Raw genomic sequence first — 17829 nt, 5'->3', positions numbered from 1 at the left:
GTCCCAGGTACCTCTTGCCCATCTAAGCCAAACATGTTCTAGGGAACTACGACATGTTGATGTCTGTAGTATGGGAGTAGGGTCTTACCTTATTCATGGTTGAAATAGAACTCCCGTATTTAATCATGACATCCAATCTCTCTGTAGGAATGCTGCCTTTGATCAGAAGGGGTTTTAGCTCTTTAAGCAATTCCTCTTTCTCAAGAGGGTGGACAATTCCCAGTTATATTTCCATGGTCAAAATTTGCAGGCCTGACTAAAAGAATTTTCCTGAGGCATTTCAACTGCTTTAACATCAGTGGTCTTAATTATGCATTCTTCCTATACTTTTACTTTTTTTGCCTAATATTCTCATCTTAAGATTTGGTTCTACTTGTAACATTGGGAAATCTCTATCCTTTTCAGTTGCAAAAGCAAGATCATACTCCCCCTTCCCTAATTGTCTTAGTTTCCACCTTTTCTAGAGATTGTTCCACACCTGTCCATGTTCATACATAAATATTAATGGAATTGATAAGTATATGATATTACGGTGACAATAACCTATTGGATTAAAGCTATGAATGAGCAATACAATGGCACAACAAAAGATGAATTGAAATCATGAAAATAGTACCATGATTTTTATTTCCTATATCATGATATAGGAATTAATTATAAATGTACATACAGTAACATTCAGATTTTTTTTAAAAAGTACACCACATCAGTAAATTCAGCAATTCAATAACAGTATTTTCATGAAATCAAGGCAAATTGTTTTTTCAATGGCAAACAAAACAAAACAATCCCCCAAATGCCCAAATCCTTCTAATTAAAGAAATGATAATAAAGGAATTTTAGGATCCAAGTAGGGGTCACCAGAGTTAGAACTGAAACAACTACAAAACAACAGAAAAGGATTCAAGTAGGAATAATTATCTGTTACACTGAAAATATCTATTTCCTATGAAGAAAAAAAAAATTTAAATGCAAGCAAAATGTGCTTTTCAGAATGGTAGACAGAATCCCCTACTGGGACAGAATTGACAAAAAACACAACACACCACACCACAAATATACACACGCACACACACACACACACACACACACACACACACACACACACAAACCTCTTGAAACTTTCTAAAACAAAAAAAATTCTCTGATCACTCAGACTGCTTGCAGGAGGCAACACCCATTCAGATGCAAAGGACTATGTAAGCAAAGATGGTGGCCTCAGAATTCCTCAACTCACACACAGAAAAATCAGTCTTTTATAAAAATCAATCCTTTGTAAAAGCTAATTTGACTGTTAGTGACAAAACATAACTGGGGAGACCTCCACATTTGGGGGAGTACCTTCAGTGAAATGTAAATATCCTCAAGTCCCATAAAGACTAGATAACCCCAGTGGAAGATTAAAATGTAATATATCTGGCCTTCAGGAAGAGCTGGCCAGGGTCCTTGGTTAGAGAATCTTTCTTGAGGATAGAGAGTGTATTATTTGCAATACAAACAATATATTTATATTGCCGGTGCTTAGCACTGACTCTTGAATTAATATTTGTTGTTTTTCAGTTATTTCAGTCATGTGTGACTGACTCTTCTTGATCCAACTTGGAGTTTCCTTGGCAAAGATACTGGGATGGTGTGTCATTTCCTTCTCCAGTTCATTTTACAGATGAGGAAACTGAGAGAAACAAGATTCAGTGATTTTCCCAGGAAGTATCTGAGGCCAGATTTGAATTTAGGAAGATGAGTCATCCTGACTTCAGGATGGTGCTCTATTTACTGTGCTACCTAACTGTCCTTGGTGGTAGGGATCTTCTAGGTTTCCCTTTGCCTGGTTTGAGTACAGTGTGATAAAGGATATTTTCTTGATCATACAAGTAAGCAGATTTTAATAGTATTAATAAGCACTTAATAAATGCACTATCAATCAAGCTATCAGGTTCTTCTAGTGCTTAGTACAGTGCTTGGCCCATAGTAGGTGCTTAATAAATGTTTATTGACTGGTGGATTCCAGTCTTCTCAACATACTGCTGCCCAACCTCTGTTGTAAGCCACCATCCCCATCCCCAACTTCAAATGACTTTGTTTCCTCCTATAATAAACCAATACTCCTATTCAACTACCTTGCCTCCTAATTCTCTAATCTAATCTTCAGCTATTTCCCAACATACACTCCTCTATCCTACTCAAGTCTGTCTACTTATCAAGGCCTAAATTCACCTTTTCTTGCCTCTAAATGCAAATCCTCCTTCAATTTTAGCTCAAATTCTACCTTTTCCATAAAGTTTTCCCAAAAAGAACATGTCTTGAGTGGTAATCTATATAATCTAATCCTTTCATTTTGTAGATGAGGAATATGAAACCCCAGAAGTAAAATGACTTTGTCTAATATCACACTAGTATTTAAATATGGTGAAGCTGGGATTTGAGCCATTGTGTTGAATCTAGTCCAATCCAATTCAATCCAATCCAGTCCAATCTAACGTGCTTTCCTTTGGGAAGTAATAGCAGGGCAGAATTTTGCCATTGGAAGAGTCCTGGAAGGTTATCTAATTCAACCTGCCATTAATGCAAAGAACGCCATGGATAGCTATCTTTGCTATTCAATCAGTTTCTGCTTGAATACTTCCACAGACTGACAGTTCACTACTCACTAACAAAACAGCCCATTCCATTATTGAGGGATAGGAGGGAATCAGCTTGGCAGAAGGAAATAAAGATTAAAATCCTACTTCAAGTAATTACTCTATGGGACTCAGAACAAACTTTTTAACCTTCTGGACTAAGTTTCTTCTTCTGAATTATGGGTAATAATTGTTTTAACCATCTCACTGGATGATGAGAAAATAATTTGATAAACTTTAAAGTTATTATATAAATGTGCTACCAATAAATTGTGGACAGATCAAACTGTTATCTACTTCCTTATAATTTCAATTCAATGGTCCTAATTCTGGCTTCTGGAGAAGTTCAGAACAAGCTTGCTATGGCTCCTAGGTGAATGTACAGATCCTCTTCATCCTTTTCCCTTCTTCAGGCTCAAAATCTTCACTTTCTTCGGCACTGACCATGTGGCATAGTTTCTGATCCCATTACTCTCCTGGTTGTTTTCCTTTGGACATGTTTCATCCAGTTTATCAATTTATTTTTTTTAAATGTGAAACCCAGTAACTCAATATAGTACTGTAAATATCTCACCAGTGAAGAGTATCTGAAGATCATGACTCTTTCTACTAGTTTTGTAGTTGAGGCAACAGACTGGGAAGATGCAGGAAGGAGTTCAGACCTCTCTGTGCCTTCATTTTCCTATCTGTAAAAAGAGGCATCTAGGTACCACAGTGGCTAGAACCCTGGGTCTGGAATCAGGAAGATTTATCTTCTTGAGTTTAAATCTGGCCTCAGACACTTAGTAGTTGTGCGACCCTGGACAAGTCACTTAACCCTGATTCTGTAAAATCTATAAAATTCTGCTTTCATCCGTAAAGTGAGCTAAAGAAGGATATGGCAAACCACTTCAGGATCTTGAGATCACAAAGAATCAGACATTACTGGGCTACACAAAATGGAGATATTAATATCACTTGCTCTACAGGATTGTTGCCTGGATCAAATGAGATAAATTTAAATCACTTTGCAAAGCTTAAAACATTATCAGTGTTATTTAATATTATTTCTGCAGTCACTAATTTTCCTCTTTGAATTCCTAGAGCACATAATTTAGCATTGAAATGTATATTGCCCCTTAAATTAGAGTGCCTGTTGTCATTGTTGTTGTTTGTCCTTTGTCCTCAAAGAGAACTGGGACATCAAGGAGGGGATTCTGTGACATAGGATTAAGTGAGGGAGGGCTGTGCAAAGTCACCAGCCTCAGTTTCTCCTCCAGAACCATTTGGGTCCAGTGATAAGACAGAGATCAGAATGACTAGAGATGGCTCTGGATGCAGTGGGAGAAATCTTATTTTTATTTTATTTTATTTTTTTTTTTAATTTTGTTTTTTTTTTTATTAATTTTTATAATTATAACATTTTCTTTGACAGTACATAAGCATAAGTAATTTTTTTTTTTAACAACATTATCCCTTGTACTCCTTTTTGTTCCGAGTTTTTCCTCTCCTTCCCTCCATTCCCTCCCCTAGATGCCAGGCATTCCCATACATATTAAATATTTTATAGTATATCTTAGGTACAATATATATGTGCAGAACCGAATTTTGTTGTTGTTGTTGTTGTTGTTGTTGTTGCAAAGGAAGGATTGTATTCACAAGGTAAAAATAATCTGGGAAGAGAAACAAAACAAAACAAAACAAAAAAACAATGAAATTGTTGAAAAAAAAACAACAATGAGTTTATACTCATTTCTCAGTGTTCCTTTTCTGGGTGTAGCTGATTCTGTCCATCATTGATCAATTGGAATTGGATTAGCTCTTCTCTATGTTGAAGATATCCATTTCCATCAGAATACATCCTCATACAGTATCATTGTTGAAGTGTATAATGATCTCCTAGTTCTGCTCGTTTCACTCAGCATCAGTTGATGTAAGTCTCTCCAAGCCTCTCTGTATTCCTCCTGTTGGTCATTTCTTACAGAACAATAATATTCCATAACATTCATACACCATAATTTACCCAACCATTCTCCAATTGATGGACATCCATTCATCTTCCAGTTTCTAGCCACTATGAAAAGGGCTGCCACAAACATTTTGGCACATGCAGGTCCCTTTCCCTTCTTTAGTATTTCCTTGGGATATAAGCCCAGTAGTAGCACTGCTGGGTCAAAGGGTATGCACATTTTTGATAACTTTTTGGGCATAATTCCAAATTGATCTCCAGAATGGTTGGATTCTTTCACAACTCCACCAACAATGTATCAGTGTCCCAGTTTTCAGTGGGAGAAGTCTTTGCTCGGATATTTCTAGGCACAGGAAGTTCAGTATTTGACAGAACAGCTCATTTCATTGGGGAGAGCAAAAAAATTTGGGAAGCAAGATATCTTTGGAATTTGCCTCGTTTGATATCAAGAAAGACTCCAAACCTCAATTTCCTCATCTGCAAAATGGGAATGAGAACGTTTGCTCTACTCACCTCTTGCAAGGAAAGTGGTTTTGTAAGATGCAAAATATTGCACTCATATTACAAAGGAGTTATCTTCATTATCTAAACCTGTTTTCTTTCGGGCCAGGAAACCTCTTGGTTTCCTTTTGCACTGTTTGAATACAATATTATAAAGGCTGTTTTTATGATCATGCAAGAAAGCAGATCTCAGCAGTATCAAGGAACAGAGAGGCTGGGCCCAATCAACTTCTGCTTGGCATTAAATTTGCTTCTGATGGGTATTAAATTGCTTCTGATGGACAGGCCTAAGCCAAAGTTGTAATTGTTAAACACAACTGCAACAATTGGACCATTTTGTCTGTACAATGGAGCAGCCATTCACTAAATGGTACCCTGGTGGCTTGACAGGGTTAATGTACCTCATTTATAAACAAGGAAAATGAACTATCATTATCTGGCTTATTAAGTGGTTTAGAATATATGGAACTTACAGAAGGACATTTCTTAGGGGAAGTAGTTTTGAACTAGAACAAATTTTCCTACTAATCCAAATAAACTAATTGAAATTAAACATTTTCCTCCTTAAAAATCATCATGTTGAGAGAATAGCTTAACCAGTCCCACTTCAGAGAAAGTAGCCCAAAGCTGACCTTTTAAAAAATGTTTTTATTTTTTGGAGAGTTTTGAAAACAAAACGTTCACTTCTCCCTTCCACCATTAAAAAAAAAAAAATGAACCACATAGCCATGGGTTGGGGAACGTCTGGAGATGATCTTTTCTCAATGAGCGCTCTCCGCTTCCTGGTCTCTCATGGGAGTTACTCCATCTGTGCTGGGCCCCAGAAGGAGGAGGTGGCTTGTTTTTGTGCAGCCTGAAAATGACAAACAATCCTCCATATTACTGTACCCACAATTACTGAATAGTGACAGGTTAGCAAACTTTGTGGGGTTAAGGACAGGGAGTCCATGGGCCCCGGGGGGCTGACCCAGGAGCAAGGGAAGATAAGATTTTAGCAGAAGTCTAGTACTGGTGCTCCCCATCCCTCCTCTCTGCCTCATTGAAAAAGAGCAAGAACAGGGTGAGCCAAATGTTGATTTGAGGCTAAGGCTTCTTTATAGGTGCTCCCAGAATGTGGTTTGATTGATGAACAGAAATTCATTAAACTTAGGGAGAGCTTTCTCTTTCAGCGTTTATGAAGTGAGATCTGGAAGGGAGCCTCCGAGATCTCACTGTCATGATTGAATTCTCTGATTCCATTTGGAAGGGCTGGTGGAAGCACAGCCTTGTATACCTATTGTTTATGAGGCCAGCCTTCCCTGTGAAAAGGGCCTGTGGCTGTGACCAAGCACAATTAGATCTGGTTACATCTTCATGGGCCAGTGGCTCAGGAAAACCATTTGAGCTGCAGATTAAAATGAAGCCATGGGCAAAGTGAAAAAGATTGGGTGGTGCAGTGGCTAATCATATACTGGCCGTGTGACCTTGGGCACTTAATTTCTCACTGTCTCAGGCAACTCTCTATAATCTGTGGGTGGAAGGGATTCTCACACTTGGAAGAGCCCCCAGCTGGTTGAAGTCCCAAATCTGACCAAAAAACCCCCAAAAACAAAAAACAAGAGGTTTAGAGAAACCCCATTTGAAGGGGGAAATAAATTAGGGTGCACCCACATTGAAATAAAACAGGGAACTTAATGACAAAATTGAACAGTGGCCTAAAAGTATTTCGGGGCACCTCCCATTCTCTCTTCCTTCTCCCCTTTTTATGGTTCCCAGGAGATATTTGTGGATAGTCCCTCCATTCTTTTAGTCCGCCGATATGGGGGAAGAAAGAAAAAATGGGGAAATGAGCTCAGGGCAGGTGGATGTGGATATGAACCGAATGTCATTTTTTGTGAGCATGTTAATTTGGGAAACTATTTTATCTTCAAAGCTTCCCAAGGATTGTTCAGCTTTAGGGTGAGGGCATTAGAATGTGCCTCTCCATGTTTTTCTAATATCAGACCTGGCCACCAATTTCAGGAAATTCTGTTTTCTTAATTGAAATCTACCCCAACCAGTCCCATTAGGGACTAGCAGTTCTAAACACTTTCCTTCGCAATCATCCAAGAGAGTGACAAGCTATTTTCTTAAAGATCACTTGACATATTTTTGAAAAACATGTATTGACAATCTTAGAAAAAGAAAGACATTTAGCCAGATCTCTGCTGCCTTGTCTTCTGCATTTCTGTGATTGCTGATGCCATTGGGGAGAAAAAAAAAAATAGTGTCTTTCTTCCTGAAGGTACTGTTTAGACTTGTTTTATTTCCCATCTGAAATCACAACACTATATTTGTGACATCACTGGAGTTGCTGTGGAAATGTTTATGTCACAGAGGATTATGACCTCAAGTGGGGAATTTACAAGAACAGGTGAACTCTTGGGAAAACAAATATGTTTGCAGAAAAATGTAGAGTGTATGGACAAATCAGGAAATAGAGGTATTCTATTTCTCTTCCAGATATCTCTCCATGTTTTCTCCTAGAGCTGCAATTGTTTGCAAGGGCTTTTTTTTTTTTTTTTTTTTTTTTTTGGCCACGGACATAGTAGTTTCTAGGGTTTGTTTTATTTATGGCGAGCATCTTTTGGCCAAAGTGGAAGGTCAAAGGTAAGGAAGTTGTCACTGCAGATGTCACTTTCAGCCCTCCACTTATTAGGATCCAGAGGCAGGGATGGTCCTAGAATTGTGTCTGAGGAAAATGGTCATCTTCTTCCCATCTTTACCCCAAAACAATTGGCAGAGGGGGCTGTAGTGAGCAAATCTCCTTACATAATACTGAGTGGGTCTTAGTGGAGAAGCTTAGAACATTACAAACAATTATTTCCATGTTCTTTTTCCTGTTAAATCAACAGAATGCCAAACTAGAGATGGAAAAGACTCCTGAAAGCCATCTAGCCTTTCTCCCTGCTGGGGCAGCATTGTTCCCTAAATCCACTTTCCAATTCTCTGCCTAGCCCAGTTAGATGGAGCATAGACTTAGCTTAACTACAGCAGCCAGGAGCAGAGGAAGAGGGCTTTCATTTGGGATGGCATGGGCTGGGGCTCCGAGGGGGGCGTCGGCTGCTGCAGGACTGGGCCGCCAAGTGGGGTGGGGGGGATAGGAGACCCGACGTACCCACCGGCTAAAATCACGTTCGCCAGGGAGGGAGGCTCTGCCTCAGCCCTGAAACACCACAAGAAAGCATCGCCAGAATTAAAAGTCTTTAATGAGAGTCGAATGAAACTCGGATTCCGAGGGAGAGGGAAGGGGGGAAAGGGACTCGGAGCCCAGGGGCGGCAGGAAAAGCACCTGTGCGTCCTTCCCCCTCCCCCCCACTCTTTCCCTTCTCCGTCTCTCTCTCCCCCCCCCCCCCGTTGGCTCCCCCCCGCCCCCCAAAGCCGGTGCAGCAGCGGGTCCAGCACGCGCCCCACTTGTTCCCTTGCGCAGCCTGCCAGCCTTGGCCCGGAGGGAGGGCGCGAGGAGTGGGGGGGCGCCAGTGGGGGGGGGATGTAAAGGTCGTGCGGCTGTGGGTGATTTAGTAGCAGGGTCTGTAGTACAGGCTGTCCCCAGCAGCGGAGTCAGCGCGCCCCACGTGACGGCTCTGTCTTCAGGCTTTGGCTCTTGGGTGAGCTCCACAAACAGACGCACACACACACACACACACACACGCACACACACACACATACACACACTCTCTCTCTCTCTGCTCTCCATCCATTCTCTCATTTCTCTCCCTTCCTTATCTGTTCCCCTCCTCTCTCTCCCTCTGACTACACACGCACACAGACACACACACACACACACACACACACACACACACACACACACAGACACACACACACACACATACCCACCCGTACCGGCAGCAGCGGCGGCGGCGGCAGCCCGGCAGCAGAAAGAAGTCAAGGCAAACCTCTAGGTTCAGTCTTTAGTCACGGCGGCATCAGTGAAAAGCCCAGCGAGGGAGAAGAGTTGAGAGATTTCCTTTTACGTTTCTTTTTCTTTTCTTTTTTTGGAGAGATTTTTTTTTTTTCCTGTTGTGTTGTTTTTTTTCCTCCCCATTTTGTTTGCATCCAGAGGATGGCAGGCTGCGGGCTATCGGAAGATGCCTTCTTCTCTTTCTTTTACAACTACAGCTCCTCCTGGGAAACCTCCTACAACCAGGTAAGAGCCCCGTGGCTTGTGCTGCTTGTTCGGGCTCCCGCCCCCCCTCCACCTCGGTCCCCTCCTCTCCTCCCTGTCGCGAACCCACTTAGCACTCCACGGGGATGCAAAGGGCTGGAGAGGGAAGTGGGGGGTGGCGGCGGCCAAGTGGGTTGCTCAGTCTGTTGTATGTGTTTCTGCAAAACGGAACGGCGTGGAAAGGGGGCTAGCGGGGAGCCATAGCTTTCCAATCGCGACGGGGCTTTCTCGCCCCTCCCTCCCTCGCCCTCCCCCAATCTTTGATCAATTTCACAACCTCTTCCCCCCTCTCGGCACCCCCCCCCCCCCGCGCCCGCCCCGGCGAGATCCAGAGGATGGAGCTGGTGCGTTACCCCGAACAACTCCAGGCACAACAAGGCAACTCAAGCGAAACCTCTTAAGTCTCCTTCGGTGCTTCTCGCCCGTTCTTCCTCGCTTCCCGGCTGCCAGTCAGTCGGGTCCTGGCGGGGGCCGGGGGGGATCCAAAGCCCAGGCTACTTGCCGGCGGGGGAACCTCTCCCCCCTTCCCCGTCCCGTCCCCCCCACCCCGCCCCCACCCCGTTTCTTCCCCTAAAATGGCTGCATATGCAAGTAAAGCAGCTCTGACCCTGTCTGGGTGGGAGTAGTTGAGGCTCCTCTCCTCGCCCCCGCACCTACCCCCCTCCCACCCCCACTTAACTTTGATGACTGTGCAATGCAGTCTGGCTGCATCCCTTCCCCGGGAGCTGCTCGCAGCCTCTAGGTGTACAAGGCAGTCTGGCGGGGGGGGGGGGGGGGGGAGGGCAGAGTCGTCGAAGTGAGAAGGGGGACCGTGGAAAAGGCGGGGGGGGGAGGGAGGGCAGGCAGCCGGGGTGTCCACACGGGTGGTACCTGGAGGAGAGGGCAGGGAGGATGGCTCGTGGGTCCTGGTGGAAAAGCTATTCCGGGAGCCTAGGAGAGAGCCCGAGCGGGGGGAGGCGGAGGGGGGAGAGGAAAAAAGCCTTTTAATTAAGTAACTGTTGTAGTCTGCTGCCCCCACTGCTTGTTTGGTGAAAAGTCTCCAGGCATCTGTCATCTGGAAACTACACGGTGAAGTGGAGAGGGAGGGGACGAGGTAGGGACCGGGGGGGGAGGGAGGGGGAGAGAGCAAGTGTGAGAGGGTGTGTGTGCGTGTGTGTGTGTGTGTGTGTGTGTGTGTGTGTGTGTGTGTGTGTGTGCGTGCGTGTGAGTGTGTGTCAGGGGGGGCGGGAGGGGGAGGAAGGGAAAAGTTCAAGCCTTAGGAAAAAAAGGAAGGCGAGCAGCTGCGTCCAACTTGCTAGGTAGCAACGTGCCGCCCGCCCGAGCGGCCTCCGGCGCGTGGGATTCCCGGGTCAGGTGTCCGCGTGCCTGTCAGGCGGAGCGCGCCCGGGCCGAGGCGGGTGCGTGTGTGTGAGTGTGTGTGAGTGTGTGAGTGTGTGCGCGCGCGGGTGTGTGGCGGGGGGCGCGCGTGCGTGGGTCCGGGCGCGCGTGCGTGCGTGTGGATGTGTGGCCCCGGGGGGTGGGGGCGGGCGCTGGGCCCGGAGGATGGGGGGGGGCTCGCCCCCCTCTCCCGCCGGCCCGCGGGGCCGCCTCGGCCCCGGCGCGCTCGCCTCCCCTGTGGGTGGGGAAAAACGTGCCGGCTTCTGGCTCCCCGCTCCCCGCCAGCCCGGCACACCAGTTTCCAGGAACCCGAAATCCCCAAACTAGCCGCTGCCAGTTGAAGGCTCGGCGAGCCCCCGCTGCCCCGGAGAGCCGGCCGGGGAGCCTGGGAGAAGGCTCCTTGCGGCAGGAGCCACGAGCAGGCGGAGAGAGCCCCAGACAGGCGGCAGTGCCAGTGCCCGTGCCGATGCCAACGCCGCCGAGGCTGCCGCCCGCCGGGGGGACGCAGTCTGAGCAGCGGCTTCTCTCGTTCCGGGGGGAGGGACGGGGGAAGTTTCCGAGCCCCGAGCCACGCGGGCCCTCCGGCAGCCCGATGCCTAGTCAACTTTGGGGGCTGGGCTCCGACGCCTACCCCCGAGCGGCCGGACGGGGCCGGGAGGCAAATCCGGGACTGGAAACTTGGAAGGCGCTTGATGGCTGGCAGCAGCCTCGGGCTCGGCTTGGCAGCCCCTGGAGTTGTGCGGGATGGAGAGGCGGGGAGAGAAAAGAGATGCGTGTGCTCCGGAGGGTGGGGGCGGCTGCTGGCGAAAGCTCCCCGGAGTGCTGCCTCGAAGGGGGCCGGCGGTCGCTACCTGGTTTTGCTTACCCGCTGAGCGTCCCCTCTCCCCCTCCCCGCCTCTTAACTTCCCCTCTCCTGTTCCAAATAGAAAAACAATTAAAAGATTTGCAAAGCTTGCCTTTCCAAGTGCGTGCAGTGTGTGTCGTGTGTGGAGCCTGCGAGCCGCTTTGCTCTAGCCCTAACATGAGTCAGAACTAGCCTTGCACGCCGCCGTTAGGACGTTCTCCTATTGAAATCCACGGACTGTCAAAACCCGAAATCGTGATTCCTTAGCAGCGCCACGCGCCCAACTAGTCAAAGAACCAGATGCATTATGATAAGTTTACGGGGTGTTCGCCCGCGGCCTGCACCCGGTGGCCCCCGCTGCCCCTGCCCCGGGAAGCGAGGCAGGGAGGGCAGAAAACATGTCAGTGACACGCGAGATGGCACAGGAGCACAATTATATAATGTTCTACATACGTTTGGGAAAATTCAGATGTAAAGAATGAGCCATTTGAAAGATTTTAGGAAGGGCTGTTGCCTGATTCTGCAAGACTAGCAATCACGTGAAAGCTCCTTAGAAACCAAAGGAAGTGGGTAGGATGAAAAGGGGGGAGTATAGAAGGGAAATGGTGGAGAAGGGGAAGGAGAAAGAGAAGAAAAGGAGAGATTTTTTTTTTTTTTTAAGATTGAAACAGTAAGGAAAAAAAAAAAAAACAGATTTAAACCAGTTCCATTTTTATAAAGTTAGTTGAACAATATTTAGGAGGAAAAAAAAATCACTCCATGAATTTAAACATTTTTTTTTTTTTTTTTAATGTTCACATGGAAAAGAAAAGCAGATAGAATTAGTGGAAGGCCTGCAGGTGCCGCCTTTTGGGTCTGGTTAGCTCAAGGACTGATATTGGAAGGTATACGTTATTGCTACTGCAGTTTAATTGTATGGTGGGAAAGGGAAGATTATTTGAAATATTGATTTTTTAAAAATGGGATTGGGTGAACTTTTAAGATAAAGTACAGAAACAAATGAGATACCTGTATCATTAGGGAAGAGATGTTGACATATTGGAGAATCTCGATAGAGTAATTCTAAAAGGTAAACCTACTTTTTTGGGGAGGGGGAGGACAGAATCCAGCAAACCAGAATGTTCAGAACTAAGAAATAGGTGCTTGTGTGTATGTGTGTATGTGAGTGAGCATATATATATATATGTATGTATGTATGTAAAGATATAATTATTGATCTCTAGTTTGCATTTTCAGTCTTATTCATCCTCATAAACAATGAGATACATAATTTTAGCTGTTTAGCTGTTTGCAGTAAACAATATCAAATTAAGATAGGAAATTCTAGTTTCAAGCTTGAGCTGAGCTATTAAAGGTAGATTTGGCCTAAACTTAAAAGAGCAAAACTTATTCATGATTTTACCTGAATTCCTGACAAAAAAAAGGCTCACAAATTTTCAGGTTCTTCACTAAAAAAAGCAATGTTCTTCAAATGTAATTTGTTTACTCTACTTCAATTAAAAAACCCACAACTTTGTAGTATATTTAAGTGCTTATAAAGGGAAGGGTTGATTGTACTAAAAAAAAAAAAAAATCAAGCTTTTTATTTTCAGATCAATATGATGCATTCTCCAGATCTAATGCCATGTAAAAGAAGCCTTTTTACAATATCAATAGCATCTCCACTAGAGCTCACTCAGACTATCTCTTCCTGGCATCATAAAGTCTTTTGATTACTTTTATTCTCACAAACACATCCACAACCCACCCCCACCCCCCCTGATTACAACACCTCTCAGTATAAATAAACAAGGGAAAGAGAATAAAAAGACTTCTTTGTACACAGATAACTCAATTTCTTGATCATTTGAAGTAACTGAGACACTTTATTATTACTCCCAAATAAATTGCTTTTAATTTAGGTCTTTTAGTTTTTAATATGAAAATTTAATATTCAGAACTCAGAGTGTAGGTTTTGTCTTGTGGGAAGACTCTAGGATGTGATATAAATAAATTGCATCTATTATAGGAGAAAGGTTAAGCTTGGCATTTTTATTCTAGGCCTGGATAGACCACCTGCCAAGTATTTTGAAACCATTTCTCGAAGTATCTGCATGCCATAGTTTTGCAGAATAATCAGAGTAAGAAAAGTAATGTAGTAAGAAAGGGATGGATGAAGCTGATTTAGAATGTATTTCTTGAATTAGAATCATCATCACCCACCCTCACATACATAAAGAGTCCTGGTAAAAGGTTTCTTATTTTCAGCAGTGTGTGTGTGTGTGTGTGTGTGTGTGTGTGTGTGTGTGTGTGTGTGTGTGAGAGAGAGAGAGAGAGAGAGAGAGAGAGAGAGAGAGAGAGAGAGAGAGAGAGAGAGAGAGAGAGAGAGAGAGAGAGAGAATATGAGAGAGAGACCCTCCTCTGAATTACAATTTTAGACCTAGGGATGGCAGTACTGCAAGCTTCTTGTAAAGATGTTTCTCTCAGTCACCTTTTATACTGTACTTTCTAACTATTCTGCAAGTCTTTCGTGCTATAGCTGTCCAACCTGGAGCTTCTATCAGGAAACTGACCTTCGAGCTGTCAGAAGCACGTCTTGAGTTCTGGCTGTTCTGGCCTGCAAAGTCAACAGATTTTAATGGTTACTGTAAGTTCCCTTGTAACAACCATCTACTGTCAGAATTAACTGTAGGCAATCAGCCAATCAAATCAGGTTATTGTGATATCAATATAGCCAGTTACAAAGGGGAAAGAGACCCCCTTTGTTTTGAGCATCTTCCTCCTCCTCCTCCCTTCAGCCATTCCTCCTTGAAGCGCCCTGACCCCTTGTCCTACCAGGTAACAGATGTTTCATCATGGAGTTGTGGAGAGCACTTCCCTTACAGATTCATCTTGGTATCTTTTTTCTCCCTCCCTCCTCTGTCAAATTTCCCAAAATAGAGATATAAAATGGCCTCCTTGTGGGCTGCCCACTATCTAAATCAGAGGAGGCAGTAGCTGTTTTGAATTTGGCTCTGGACTTTTGTGAGCTGGGTACCTGTGTCTCTTTGTACTCACTCTATCTTTTCAAGCAGGGGAGAAGTTTCAATGTAAAACCCTTAATGGATGTGGGTAAGTTGTTGAAAGCTTGTGCTGACTGCCTGTTTTTTTGGCTTGGCACGACTTCCATGAATATGGAATAGCCAAGGCAAAATCCAGCCCGGGGAGGAACATTCTTTTCCACCCAGTCCGACTACTGTAAAGAATTCAATACGTATTTCCCCCCTCCTTTCTGGGCACATCACAATTCATAAAGCTGTGACAATGTTTTGATTCATAGACACGAGCCAGACTTGGACTGTCCTGTCTTCAAAGTCTCTCTTCGGCTCAGGACTCCATATTAAAATACGCTCTCTTAAAATTCAGAAATATGCGTGGATAAACTACATCCAAACTTTAAAGGCTTTTCTTTTCTTTCTTTATCTGTGTTTTTAAGTAACTTTGTAGTTCATTGCTCATAGTAGGTGCCTAAGGAATGCAATTTATGAATAGGCAGTTCAACATAGTTCATAAATTGGAGGAATGCTTGGGACTGGGAAAGAGCTGGAGAAACTTTTGCATGCCTCTGGGCCAAGAAATTCTCCAACCAACTCCAAGTTATCACTACTATCCTGATGATGGGCCTGTAGAGCTAGACACGTGAAGAGAAAAATAGATTCATAATATTTTAGTGTGTGTGTATGATTTCCCTGATGTAGTTAATTTCCCATTGTGCTTTAGAAATGTTCTTTTCCCTTTTAGGATAAGATCTACCTAGATATTGAGAAGAAGATACATTGTCGTAATTATCTCTGCTATGTTAGTAGCTTGCTTAGATCAAGTACACATGGCAAAAACCCAACTTTTGATGCTGCCATTTATTTGTAGACATTGTAAAATGGAGATAATTCCCTCCCCCCTTTTTTGTAATCATATCTGGCCATTTTTAATTTTTTAAACAACCAGATGGGACTGAATTTGGAGTCAAAGGACCTAGGTTTATATCTCAACTCTACTACTTAATGTGTGTACCACTGGGCCTAGATTTACATCTCAGCTCTACTACTTACTGTGTGTACCACTGGACCTAGATTTATATCTCAGCTCTACTACTTACTGTGTATACTACTGGACCTAGATTTATATTTCAGTTCTACTACTTACTGTGGGTACCATCGGACCTAGATTTATATCTCAACCCTGCTACTTACTGTGGGTACCATTGGACCTTAATTTCTTTGGGACTCAGTTTCTCTGTAAAAGGAGAAGGTCAGATTAGATACTTCTCAAGATCCTTTTTAGCTCTAAATACATGATTCTGTGATCTTATTTCAGTGAAAGCATAGTTTCTCCATGCCAGTCCATTGAGCTCTATCCTCTATCAGGATCTTGTCTCTATAATAAAATTTAAATTCTTTCTTGCATTCATAGCTTTCCCTATTGGACTCCAGTCCACCAATGTAGGTTTGTTGCAAGCTCTTCTTCATTCCCTCTGAGTTCAAACTCAACTGACTTACATGTGATTCCCAGCACACAACCTCTCATTTCCCATCTCTGTGCCTTTGAATGAATATGCTGCCTCCTCATTGCCATCCTTTAGGATTCCTAGCTTTCTTCTACAGTAACTCAGTGGGAAGGGTTCCCCAATCATCCACTCATGCTTTGTACACTTAAAAATTTTACTTAGCTACATACATGTCTTCTTCCCAAACAACTGGTTTGATTTTCAATCTCTCCCTTCTCTTCTACCCACCCACTCACCACTTCCTCCACCTTGGAGGTTAGAACAAATTCCTTTAGGTGTTTAAGGAATGAGTGTTGATTGACTTAATGAGTGCCTTCTCTTTCAGATCACTTCCTGATACACTGGTTGCATCCTGTATATTTATAGTTATCTATATATCATTTCTCCCATTAGAATGTGAGTTCCTTGATGTCAAGGGTCACATTTTTGCCTTTCTCTGTGTCCTCAAGACTTAGCATATAGTAAGTACTTTAATAAATGCATTTAGATCGCTTATGAACAAGTTTATGCCTACTAAATTGACTATTTTTTTTTCCTGAGGCTGGGGTTAAGTGACTTGCCCAGGGTCACACAGCTAGGAAGTGTTAAGTGTCTGAGACCAGATTTGAACTCGGGTCCTCCTGAATTCAAGACTGGTGCTCTATCCATTGCTCCACCTAGCTGCCCCCTAAATTGACTATTAATCAATCCTTTTCTCATTCCATTTGAAATGGCCAGTTTGTTGACCAGTTCTTTGATGAGTTGGCTGTTGAGTATAGTCAAAGGGAATTGGTTTGGCACTCCCATCTGGACTTAGCCTCAGAAAACATTCTCGGTTGTAGATTTACTCTGACAAATAGATGCATTTAAGTGGAGGTACAAATTCTCTATTTAGCCAAAATAACACAGATTATAGGGGAAATGTCATCGATAAATACTTGGGCAATATTTGTTCTGCAAATGAGTGGTTTGACATTGTAGACTCACATCACTGGGATGCTTACATAATTCTGGTATTGAAGAATATTATGGACTAACCATGTAATGGTAGGCATTTTCTATGAATAGTTATGTTTCAGGGGAGATAATTTAGACTGCAGTTTATCTATGCAATAATGAGCCACATGGTAATAGTTTCCACTGTATTAAATCACCAGGTAACATTTGTATCCACGAGGAACTAATACCTTTTGGTAGTTCCAACATGATATTGTGATCTTCAGAAATATAGTTGTGTGAAGGCGGAAAAAAACATTAAATGTCAGTAGTTACAGCAAGGCTTTCTGGAAGAAGAGGGCAGAGAGTTCTTAACTGGTTGCCTGTTCATGTGGCCCTAGCGGAAATGTAAAAGTGCAGGGTTTGCATTGGAATGAGAATGGGGTCACCCACCCTTTGTACTCATCATCAAGGAAGCAGGACTTTCTTCCAGAGAGACCATAGGAAATCAATGAGCACACTTTGCCAGTGTGGAGATAAATGTGTACTGCAGAGGGCATTAAATAAAAGGGCAGCAGTAAAATGATTTACTACATAAGGCAGTGTGACTTTTGGGTCACTTCAAAGAATTCCCATTTTTGAGATAATAACTGTATTTAAATATTTCTTTTCTATGCCATCGAGAAATAGGGCGAGGGAATGCTAGTGGATAGCGTTTCCTATCTTTGACTTCAGGAATATTATTCAAATAAAGCAGACTGTTTCCAAAAGGGGCCAGTAGCATATTTCATGGTATTGAGGCTAGAGTGGCTAATTGACCTAATTTACCCCAAGTTTCTGGCTTTCTTTGACTTAACTTATTTGTTTTAAATTTTCCCAGAAGCAGGATGGAAACTTGCTATTAGGCTAGGCTCCCCATGA

The 17829-nt window shown here is 43.5% G+C and overlaps 1 protein-coding gene and 1 long non-coding RNA gene across 5 annotated transcripts in view; both read left to right on the top strand.

Annotated features, from left to right (window-relative positions):
- The first annotated feature begins 7476 nt into the window (after nucleotides 1–7476).
- LOC141545618 (uncharacterized) lies at nucleotides 7477–8334 on the top strand. Its single transcript, XR_012483089.1, has 3 exons — nucleotides 7477–7528; nucleotides 7745–7839; nucleotides 7941–8334. It is a non-coding gene; the product is annotated as an uncharacterized LOC141545618 (long non-coding RNA).
- A 778-nt stretch (nucleotides 8335–9112) lies between these two features.
- PPARGC1A (PPARG coactivator 1 alpha) overlaps nucleotides 9113–17829 on the top strand; it is a 755048-nt gene continuing 746331 nt past the window's right edge. For 3 of the 4 annotated variants that reach the window (XM_074275736.1, XM_074275734.1, XM_074275730.1), the window contains exon 1: nucleotides 9113–9232. Coding sequence is in view for 1 of the 4 variants with exons in the window: in XM_074275732.1 (XP_074131833.1) it covers nucleotides 9149–9232 (84 nt within the window). In the remaining 3 variants the exon portion in view is untranslated. The remainder of the gene's footprint in view (nucleotides 9233–17829) is intronic. The other variant, XM_074275732.1, reaches the window with a different exon arrangement.

This window comes from Sminthopsis crassicaudata, chromosome 6, assembly GCF_048593235.1.
Source record: "Sminthopsis crassicaudata isolate SCR6 chromosome 6, ASM4859323v1, whole genome shotgun sequence".
NCBI classification, from domain to species: Eukaryota; Metazoa; Chordata; class Mammalia; order Dasyuromorphia; family Dasyuridae; genus Sminthopsis; species Sminthopsis crassicaudata.
Note: the sequence above shows the minus strand (reverse complement) of the source record. Positions and strands in the feature narration are given on the sequence as shown.